The 11517-nt window shown below is 44.9% G+C and overlaps 1 protein-coding gene across 1 annotated transcript in view; it reads left to right on the top strand.

Annotated features, from left to right (window-relative positions):
- The first annotated feature begins 5487 nt into the window (after nucleotides 1–5487).
- The window catches only part of UBAP1L (ubiquitin associated protein 1 like), a 16073-nt gene continuing 10043 nt past the window's right edge, over nucleotides 5488–11517 (top strand). The window contains exons 1-2 of the mRNA XM_021717708.1: nucleotides 5488–5607; nucleotides 11245–11497. Coding sequence (XP_021573383.1) covers nucleotides 5488–5607; nucleotides 11245–11497 — 373 coding nt within the window. The remainder of the gene's footprint in view (nucleotides 5608–11244; nucleotides 11498–11517) is intronic.

Raw genomic sequence — 11517 nt, 5'->3', positions numbered from 1 at the left:
CCAAGTGCTAGGATTACAGTTGTGAGTCACCATGCCCAGGCTAGGATTTTTTCCAAACGAGTTCTGTGATACATTAAGATAAATAATAGAAAATATCTCTTTCACATAGGGGTAAGAACCATTCAGTTTATATATGTGTATGTGATATCACAAAGTATACTATGGATTACAGTAAAAACTCTTCAGAACTACAGTGCTAGGTGGACCTAACCAAGTTTGGGGGTCAGAGAAAGCTTTTTTGAGAAAGTTATGTTTCTGCTGAGCTCTGGTAAATGGACAGCTTTTAATTAGCTGTGGGGAAGGGACAAGGAAGAACATAGCATCTGTGCAACAGCGTATACAAAGATTCTGTGGTGGCCAGGAGACCATGACAGTTGAAGGCTAGTATGGCTGGGGGGAGATGGGAAGAGGACAAACAGGCCAGGTATTACAAGGCTTCAGAAGGAGCTTAATTTTTATTCTGAAAACGGCCAGGAAACATTGGAGGGTTTTGAGCAGAGGTAGCCTAGTTTTGTGTTTGAAACAATCGCTCTTGCCTCAGTGTGTGGCACAGAATTATAATAAAGTGTGTGAGGTAGTCCAGTTATCCAAGTGAGAGAGAATAGGGGCTTGGATTCCTGTTAGAAGCATAGGTAGCAAGAGATGGCTGGATGCTGGATGGAGAGAAAACTTGGCAAAGAATTTGAGAGGGGGTGTGGAAAAGGAGAGGCAAGTGTCAGGGGCAAGTTCTCAATGTCACCATTCCTCGAGACAAGGGGCTCTGGGGAGGAGAAGCAGCTTTGGAGACAGAAAAGTCGGGAGTTCACTTTGCATATGTTGAGTTGGAGACATCTCATAGGCAGTTGTGTTTATGTGTTTGATCTCAGAAGAGAATTGGAGAATTTAATTTGTGAATCATTGATAGGTAAATGAAGCTATGGGCAAGGATGAAGTCATTTAGATGTGTAGTGGAGAGCTTTAAAAACAGTACTAATGTCAGTCCCTGGGCCCCACCTAGACCAGTGACCACAACTTTCACCGCCTTGCCCCCATCCCCAATGCTCAGATGCAGCCAAGTACACACAGCCCCATGGACTGGTGTTGAAGAACTCCTGGGTTACACAGTTGCTGAAGCACGCACAGCCTGACTTTCCTCACATCACCATGTCGCCATCCATCCCTCAGACCTCTTTAGGTCTTTCTCCGCCATCTGTTGAATGGAGTCAGCTCTTGGCCTAAAGTTCTGCGTCCTTCCAGCTCTACCGCAGTCTACCTTTCCATTCACTGCAGACTGCTTCCTAGCACATAGACCAGCGACTACGGTCCAGCAGCCTGTTCCCTCACTCCACCTGGCAGATTCCCGCCTCTATACCCTTGCTCAGGCTGTTCCTTCCCTGGATGGGGTCTGCCTCTCCACCCTCCTCCAGGGTCCATGCCAAGTCCCACATGTTTCCAGATGCTTCCCCAGGCCCCATAAGGACTAGAACACTTCTCTTCCTGGAGAATAGTACTAGATCATAACCTGTACCTCTCATTTTGTGTTTAGCAAGGTGACCCCTTGATCTAGTTAGAACAAATTTAAGAATTTGTTCTAACTAGATCATTCTTACACTGTAACCCTTGCTGTTCTTAGGAGATGTGTTCCTAGAATCCTCAACTCTTAAATTGTCCTAGCAGCAAGTGTAGGGTTGAGAAGAGAATATTGATTAGGAGGCAGATGCTGGGTGGAGGACGGGGAGGAGAATTCAAATGACAGCTGAAAATGTGACCAACACATCTGAGAATGCCAACACTTGCTGAACTGTCCTGTCTCCTATAACACCCTTGTACGTCAAAGGTCCCCGTGAGAGCTGGCGCTGGGACAGGTAATTTCCTGATCATGCTGGGGTCTGCCTGGTCCTGCATTAGGAAGGCAGCATAAAGAGCAGGGAGCCTGGCTCCAGGCCTGGGTGGAGAGACCTTTGAGTCATAAGAAGTAAGACACTGAAGAGAATTGACAGGCGTGGGAGGAGATGAGGGAATTAAGGGATTTGTCCACTTGGCGTCTCTGTGCTCAGATGACCCACCCTACCTTTGCATGTGATGCCCTCATGTGGGTAAGGGATGACCAGTGATCCTAGCAGCAGGGCTTTGCGTCATCAAGGCAGAGATGACTGATTGTGATGAGTCAGAGGCACTCCCTGAAGCAGGTTTCTGGTAAGCCCCGTTTGTTGAAAATGCCAGACTGTGGTCAGGAGTTAGATCGAAGTATATATTATAAGCATTATGAGCTTAAATTCTATGTGGATGAAGTTTTTCTAGGCCATAGACTCAATATTAAATGTGTTTAAAGTCCATCAAAAATCAACTCCTGGTTGTTGTATTACTAAACTAAGAACAGATACAGATATAACACTTGATCTTATCTAAAAGGCAAAGAAGTGATATGTGGATGAATTTTTAATTATTGACTTTCAGGTTTAGTAGATACTATTGACTAAACTAATTGACTTTCTTACCAATAGTGTGAGGGTTACAGGTATTCCACATACATGTCAACACTTGATATTGTCAAGCTTTTTTATTTTAACCATTCATGATTGTATGTGTAGTGGTATCTCACTGTTTTATTTTGCATTTTCTTGATGACTAATGAAGTTTAACAACTTATCATACGTTTATTGGCTATTTGGATATCCTCTTTTGTGAAATGCCTATTAAAATCTCTTGCCTATTTCTTATTGTTGGTAGAAATTCTTTGTATATATTGGGTATGAATCCTTTGTCAGATAGATGTGTGGCAAATATATTTTCTCACTCTATGATTTGTTTTTGTTTGTTTGTTTACTCTCTCTCTTTTTTTTTTTTTGAGTCAGAGTCTCACTCCATCGCCCAGGTTGGGGTGCAGTGACACTCTCATGGCCCCCCAGCGTTGACCTGCTAGGCTCTGGCAATTCTTCTGCCTCAGCCTTCCAAGTAGCCAGAACTACAGGCGTGTGCTACCATGCCTGGCTAAAGTTTGATTTTTTATTGTAGAGATGAGGTTTGGCCAAGTTGCCAGGGCTGTCCCCGAACCTACAGGCTAAGGCAATCCACTTGCCTTGGCCTCCCAAAGTGCTGGGATTTCAGGCTGAGCCACTGAGCCCAACCTGTTTACTCTCTTAATGGTGTCTTCTGATGAATGGATGGTCTTAAACTTTAATGTAATCCAATTTATCAGTATTTCCCTTCATGGTTAGTCCCTTTTGTAACTTAAGAAATGTTTCACTATTTCAAGGCTATGAATATAGTCTTTCATTTTACCTTCAAGCTTTATTATTTTACCTTTCATTTTTAAATCTACAGTATACCTGGAGTTGATTTTTGTGTATGATGTGAGAAGTCAAAATTGTTTGTTTTTTGTCCAGGTAGACATCCAATTGATTTAGAACCATTTATTGAAAAAACTTTCCCTTTCCTACTGCTCTGAGGGTCAATTTTGTCATAAATAAAGGATCCATGTATGTGTGGGTCTGTTTCTGGACTTTCTTTTTGGTTCTGTTGGCTTCTTTGTCAGTCATCATGTCACTACTGCACCATCTTAATTCCTGTATCATTAAAGTCTTGATAGCCAATGTATAAGTCTTCCATTGTATTGCTTCTTCAAGAGTCTCTTGGCTTTTCTTGGCCCTTTGCACTTCATTTAGTTTTAGAATTAGCTTGCCAATTTTTTTGTTTGTTTTGTTTTGAGTCAGGGTCTCCTCTGTTGTCCAGGCTGGAGTGCAGGGGCGCAATCACAGCTCACTGCAGCCTTGACCTCCTGGGCTCAGGTGATCCTTTTGCCTCAGCCTCCCGAGTAGCTGGGACTACAAGCATGCACCCCCATACCAGGCTAAAGTTTTTGATTTTTTTTTTTTGTAGAGATGAGGTTTTGCTATGTTTCCCAGACTGGTCTTAAACTCTTGGTCTCAAGATCCTCCTGCCTCAGCCTCCCAAAGTGCTGGGATTATAGTGCTGAGATACCATGCCTGGTATAATGGGTACAGATTTTATCAGGTATTTTTTTCTGCATCTGTGGAGCTATATAATTATCCAGTTTTCATCTCTATTGATATTTATCTTTATTCCCATTGATTTTGGAAGCATGAACTAATCTGTCATTTCTAGAATACACTTAACTTGGCAATGTTATATTATTCTACCCATAATTATTTTTGTTAAGATTTGTGCATCTATGTTCATGAGAGATTGACTTCTAATTTTCTTGTCAAGTTTGGGTATCAAGGTTACACTGAAATCAAAATGAGTTAGAAAGTACTTTCTTCTTCTCTGGAAGAGTTTGTAAATTGATGTTATTTGTTTCTTAAACATTTGGGTGACAACTCTTCTGATGAAATGTGTAAGAGCTAGTGTTATGGAGCAAGTTTTAGAAAACAATGGTTGAGAGTATGACTTAAATACAAGAGGGGAGCAAAAAAACTGGAATTTATTTATAGAAAATTGTGTATGTATTCTTACGTGTTTAAACTTTAGTAACCTTCAAAGTGCTATTTGATGCAATACACCCATTGAGATGCTTTTTCCACTACTCAAAGCAGTTTTTGATTTAATCAATTTTGACAACCTTTTAGTGCTTCTGCCATTTTTTTTTTTTTTTAGTTGGAGTCTCACTCTGTTGCCCAGACTGGAGTGCAGTGGCTACTCCTGGCCACCGCAGCCTCGACCTGCTGGGCTCCAGCGATCCTTCCGCCTCAGTCTTCCAGGTAGCTGGAACTACAGGTGTGCCCTACCATGCCCGGCTAGTTTTTTTGATTTATTGTAGAGATGAGGTCTTGCCAAGTTGCCCAGGTGGGTCTCTAACCCGCGGGCTCAGGCAATCCACTCACCTCAGCCTTCCCAAGGCGTGGGATTACAGGCTGAGCCACTGAGCCCGGCTGCTTCTGCCATTTTTTGTTTCACTTCTTCCACATCAGCAAAACGTTTCCCTTTGAGGACTTTTTTCATTCGGGGAAACAAAAGCAAGTGGCTTGGGGCAAGATTGGGTGACTAGGGAGGGTAGGGCATGCGGGTCATACTGTTTTTGTGGTGTGGGCAGGTGTGCTTGTAAATCACCCATCATGAAGTGGACAAACGTGTTGAAAGAATCGCAAAAAAAAAAAAAAAAAAAATATATATATATATATATATATATATATATTAACTGAAGCCAAATGCAGCCTCTCACAATGCTAGCTGGTATACAGATGCTGATGGGTTCCTAGAACATTTACCTGGCAGGAGAGGCCTGTACTACAGGGGACCCACCATTCGAAAAATAAATCTGGGTGTTTTTGGGTCCCCTCTCATATTCTCTAGTTTTGTTCATTTCTTCCCAAGTGCAACACTAGCTCCTCATCTTTTTCTTTTCAGCTGTGTGGGGTTCCGCTAAGTGACCCCATAGGACAGCAGTGAGGCCCTCTGAGCCCTAAGTCTGACCTTCAAGATCTACAGTCTCTCCCTGCTGGGCATCTTGTCCACCTCTCCTCAACTTTCTCTGCACTCTCTGACAGAATGAGCACCCTTGATGGTGTGCCCTTCAGGCTGCCCAAGGACTTTGTGATGGGCACAGAGACTCTCCCAGAGCCAGAGCTCAGTGTCCCAGCCTGCAGAGAGCTTCTGCTGGGTTCTATGGTAAGTGTCTGTGTCTCCTGGGTCTGGGAATCTGAGCGCATGGGGTCCTGCTCCTTGATTTTTTTTTTTTGAGTCGGGGTCTTGCTCTGCTGCCCAGGCTGGGGTGTAGTGATCCAATCATGGCTTACCACAACCTCAACCTCCAGGGCTTAGGTGACCTTCTGCCTCAGCCTCCCAAGTGGCTGGAACTATAGACATGCATCACCACACTTGGCTAATATTTTGATTTTTGTAGAGATGAGATTTCACTATGTTGCTCAGACTGGTTTTGAACTCCTATGCTCAAGCAGTTGAGTCTCGCCTTGATCTCTCAAAGTGCTGGGATTTCAGATGTGAGTCACAACACCTGACCCTTGTCCCTTGATTTTAAAGGACAGTTAGGTCTGCTCTTGTATAGTCTAGGAAGTTTGGAAACAACCCAGTAGAAGAAAAGATGTTTCATGATGACGTTTGGTGGCTGGGTGATGAGGATTGTCTAGTGGGTCTTGTTTTAAGCTTAGGATAACTAGGGGGCTGTCTGTGTGAAGCCACTGAGAGTCATTGCAAGGATGCTCCATTCTTCTCTTCCCTACCAGCCTGCTGCCATGTTGAAAATTCTACCATTACAGTTATTTCTCTGGGCTAAGATGCTATCTCCAGAATCCTCTGTTACAATGCAGACAGCTACATGGGACATACTTGAAGGGGTTACTGGTCCACAGACCCACAGCCCCCCTGCCTTGAAGGTAGCCTTGAAGCACCCCATGTGCCTTAGGGCTTACACACTGGGATGTGCACACTCCCAGGGTAAGTGGCTGTATCACAAGTGACCTCAGGATAAAAGTTATGTAACTTCCTGCAGAGCCAAGTATACCTGGAGATTTAGGAGAGAACCTATTGCATTTATTTATTTATTTAGTCTAAATTTTTTTGAGTCGGAGTCTCACTCTACATCCAAGTTTGAGTGTAGTAGCACGATCACAGCTCACCATAGCCTCAACCTCCTGGGCTCGGGCAATCCTCCTGCTTCAGCCTCCTGGGTAGCTGGGACTACAGGTGTGTGCCACTGTGCCCAGTTAACTTTTTGTTGTTTTTGTGGAAACAAGGTATTGCTATGTTGCCCAGGCTTGTCTTTAACTCCTGGTCTCAGGCAGTCCTCCTGTCTCAGCCTCCTAAAGTGCCGGGATTATAGGTGTGAACCACTCTGCCCAGCCCCTATTACATTTATATCATAACACAGATATACATGGGCTAGAATGCAAAATTCACATGAATTTTTAAAAACAAAAGAATAAGACTGAGAAGAACTGCAGAGGTGTCATCGGGCCCCTGCCTGTGGTGTGTGAACTCCCCACTGTCTGCAGCATGCTTCCTAAAAAAGTGTTGATCTGGTTTGGCTCTCATTCATTTTGTACATGTGGAACTTGAGATCCAGAGAAGGGAAATTATTTTTCCAAAGTTTGTAGCAGTGACAAAACTAAAACCCAGGTTCTGACTCCAGGTCATCTCAGCTAACAGGAGAACTCAGAACACGAGAGACACAGGTAAGAGAAGGTTTGAAGGCAAAAGAAAAGTTTACAGGGATGTCAGAAGAAGAACTCACAGTCCAGGAAGGAGCACACTGGGTCATGTAGAGGGGCTCAGGTGGCCTTGGAGTGCAATTTCCCTTCATCTGAAGACCCTGGAGTTGCATGGGGCTCCTCTGGTCTGGGGTCTCCAGAGCTGAAGTGCAGCACAGAGCACAGTGTCTGTGCTTGGGGGCAGGAGCTGTTGCACTGCCCTGGTGGCCTGTACTGTGGCTCTTGTCAGCACAGGGCCTGTGCTGTAGAGTGTAGGAAGTTGCCCCACCAAGTCTCAGTGGAGTTGTATTATCACAGCTCTCCTTCTCCATGAGCTCAAGCCATGCTGAGAAGAGGCTGTTATGAAGGCTGCCTCTTCTAGAAGCAGAAATGGGCACTTTCCTGCCAAGGCCACCCATGTGCCAGAGCTCTGGCTCTGCCCCCAACTCTTAGGTAGGCAGCTACACTCCCTTGAACCTGTTTTCCTTTCTGAGTCTCCATTTATTTTACTGCTGGGCCCAACTAACTAATAGGAGAGCATGAGACTCTAAACATGATTTATAGCCTCTCCTGGTAAACTCTCCAGGCTCACCAGGATGTATTCCCAGTGTTGGAACCTGAAATACATTACCTCATAGTAACAATGTTATGGATAGTAGGTGGATTACCAGATGAATCTACAGTGGCATAAAGGGGAAAAGTATATCTTAAAAAATATAGCCAGCTGCCATTTATCAGCTTCTATTGTGCACCCAACCTGTGCTAGGTGGTCTTCATACATTTGCTATTCTTTTTTTTTGATGATCCTTTTAGAAAGTATGCTTACACCATCACACAGGACACCAAAGCTCCCACGCAGGTGACCCACAGCTTATGAGTGACAGCAGGATTCCAGCATGAGTCTATCAAACCCAAAGCCATCCCCTTCATCTCACTGCTTTCCCAAGGAGCCCTTCCTCCCATAGTTAAAGGTTCAGTAAGTCTGTGTTTTGTTGTTTCATAGTTTCCCTTTACTTTTAAAAATTTTATTTGTTTTTATTTGAGTTAGAGTCTCACTTCATTGCCCAGGCTGGAGTGCAGTGGCACACTCACAGCCACCCCAGCATCGACCTGCTGGGCTCCAGTGATCCTTCTGCCTCAGCCTTCCAAGTAGCCAGAACTACAGACACGCACTACCACGCCTGGCTAATTTTATGATTTATTGTAGAGACGAGTTGCCCGGCTGGTCTCAAACTCGCGGGGTCAGGCAATCTACTTGCCTCGGCCTCCCAAAGTGCTGGGATTACAGGCTGAACCACTGAGCCCAGCCTAAATTAAACTTTTTAGAGAGAAAATACATTCATGTGGTTTGAAAATGAAAAAAATGAAATAAAAGGGTATAGAGCAGGAGTTGACAGATTTTTTTTAAAGGGACAAATAGTCTGTGGCAATGACAGTTCTGCTGTTGTCAATCATAGAGACACAGACAGCATGTGTGGATAGCTACAGCCATGTTTCAATAAAAATTTATTCACAAAACAGGGTGAGGGTCAGTTTGGCCCACAGGCAGTTTGCCCCTGGTAGAAAAAAAGCCATCTCTGATACCTTTCCATCTACCCTGTTCCCGATCTCTACCCTCCTCACTGGTGACCTCTCTTACTCACCTTTAACGCATTCTTCCAGAGGTTCTTATATGTGTATACACAATACAAGCAAATGCAACCATTTCCTCCTGTTTTACACAGAAAGTTTTTTTTTTTTTGAGGAAGCAGGATTTATTGAGAAGACAGAAAAGCTCCCACAGTGGAAGGGGACTTGAGGGGGTTGCCCAAGGTATTTTTAAAAATACATTGTTCTTGATTTTTTTACTTAATGTATTTTAAGATCTTTCTATATCAGTATGTAGGATGCTTCCTTATTTTGTTTTTCACTGCATAGAATTGCATTATATGGATAAATAATACTTTATTTGAACTAGTCCTCTCTTGGTGGACATATAGGTTGTTCCAGTCTTTCACCATTACAAATAATGCTGCGGGACCCATGACTAGATGTAAATGTCTTCAATATATTGCCAAATTGCCTTCCTTAGGGCACATAATTGCCCTCCCAACCAGCATTAGAGAGTGCCTTTTCCTCCCAGGCTTCCCGAGAATGTCATCAGACTGAACCTGCCCAGGAGTGAGCAAATGATATTTAACTGACTTTTCTCTTAACAACTTTTCATATGTGTAAGAGCCATTTTTATTTTCTCTTCTGTGGGCTGCCATATCTTTTGCCAATTTTTCTGTTAGGCTGTTGGTCTTTTTCTTATTTATTCTCAGTAGTCTCTGTATTGGTGAAGGTAGCTCTTAGTGATTTATGCGTTATTTTTCCAGAGTCTGTCACTTCTGTGTGACAGATACCATGTGTGTGTATGTGGTAGTAGTTAGTGGAAGTGGTAGAGTTTTCTTCTATGATGTCTGGATTTTGATCCAAAGCGAGAAAAGCTTTGTCTACCTGAGGCTTTAAATTTCTCTCATGGTGCTTTTATGGTTTCAGATTGTACATTTGATCCTTCTATATTCATCCTTGTGTATTACTGTTAGAGACAGAATCTTGCTAGGATGCTTAGGCTGGTCTCACACCTCGGCCTCCTGAGTAGCTGGAACTATGACATGAGTTGCCACACCCAGCTGACACCATTTATTGACCAGTCGTTGTCTTCCTATTGCTTCAGAAGCTCCCTTATTTATTTATTTATTGTGTTGAAGCCTCACTCTGTCACCCCAGCTGGACTGCAGTAGCATGCTCACGGCCACTGCAGCCTCGACCTGCTGGGCGCAGGTGATCCTTCTGCCTCAGCCTTCCAAGTAGCTGGAACCACAGGCATGGGTCACCATGCCCAGCTAATTTTTTGATTTATTGTAGAGACAAAGTCTCACCATGTTGCTCGGGCTGGTCTCGAACCCCTGAGCTCAGGTAATCCTCTTGCTTCTGCCTTTCAAAGTGCTGGGATTACAGGTGTGAACCACCACGACTGGCATAGCTCCCTTTATTATTTACTAAATCTCTCTATATATTTAGGTCTATTCTAGACTTTTTATGATGCACCTTTAATCTGTCTGTGGCAATATCATAGTTTTAATTATTGAGGGTCTACATAATTTTAACAGTTGGTGGAATCAGTTCCCCTTATTTATATTTTTGTCTCCAGAGTTTTTCTGGCTATTATTTGTTTCTCATTTGAACTTTAGAATCATCATGCATAGTTTCAAAATCAATTGTTGGCATTTTATTGGGTCTTTGTATCTTTTTATCCCTCTAAGTCCTGCTAGCTATCTCATTTCCTAGTCTCTTTCTTTCCAAATACGCCTCATTAGTTGTGAAGTTTTCTTCCTCCTCTGTCCTTTGTAACCAGCCTATCTTGCTCCGATCTCTCTCTCTGTTCTGCACACACTTACAAATGTCCATTCTGTGCCAGGCCTGCCCTGGGCTCTGAAGATATCGAAAGGAATAAGACACAATCCCTGATCTTAGTCAGGAAGTCACAGGGGAGCAGATGATTTGAGCTCCTCTCCCCAAGGAAGGGAGGTGTCAGGGGTGAGGGGGCAGTGCCTGTGATCAGAGTCCTAGTGTCCATGCCTGCCTGTCTTTCTCCGCCCCCAACCCTAGCCCCTTTCTTCCTTCACTGGCTTTGGTAGAGCAACTTGCCTTTAATTTTAAACAATATTTTTGGCGGAATTTTGTGTTTTCTGTTCTTAATTTTAAAGGTAGGGAAGAGGAACATCTTATTTTTATCCCATTTTACAAACTTTCAAATTAGATGACTTATGTAGACGCCAGATCACTCGTTGGGAAGGCCTGATAGGTCGTGGGAAAGCACCGGAGTCGGCAGCTATGGGTTAGCCACACACTGCGTGGCAGGGGACTCGGAGATGGCCATTCGGTGGGCGAACTCCACCGTGCCATTCGGTGGGAGGATTCCACTGTGCCATTCGGTGGGCGGATTCCACCGTGCCATTCGGTGGGCGGATTCCCACTGACGGTGACGGCCGGCGACCTCACGTTCCTAAGCCAAGGCAGGAGGTAGGGGAGGCTGCCGTGTCGGCCGGGCGCCTCACACCGCCTCTCTCCGCAGCACGACTTCAGCCTGGAGCGGGGCGCGCTCTTCTGGGCCGAGGCCGCCGTCCGGGATCCCTGCCCACGCCACGCCGGCGAGCCGGGGACGGCATCAGCCCCTCCGGCCTGGCTCCTACTGGTCGGTCCCGAGCACGGACCGGCGCCTGTGGCCCCCGGAGACCTGAAGGCCGGGCCCCGCGGGAGGCCGGAGGACCAGGACGCGGATGACACGGGCGACGCAGCGCCGGACCGCCGGGAAGAGCCGGGCCCCGGCCCTCGCCACGACGCGCAC

The sequence above is a fragment of the Carlito syrichta genome, unplaced genomic scaffold, assembly GCF_000164805.1.
Source record: "Carlito syrichta isolate Samal-C Ts95f unplaced genomic scaffold, Tarsius_syrichta-2.0.1 Scaffold310114, whole genome shotgun sequence".
Lineage (NCBI taxonomy): Eukaryota > Metazoa > Chordata > Mammalia > Primates > Tarsiidae > Carlito > Carlito syrichta.
Note: the sequence above shows the minus strand (reverse complement) of the source record. Positions and strands in the feature narration are given on the sequence as shown.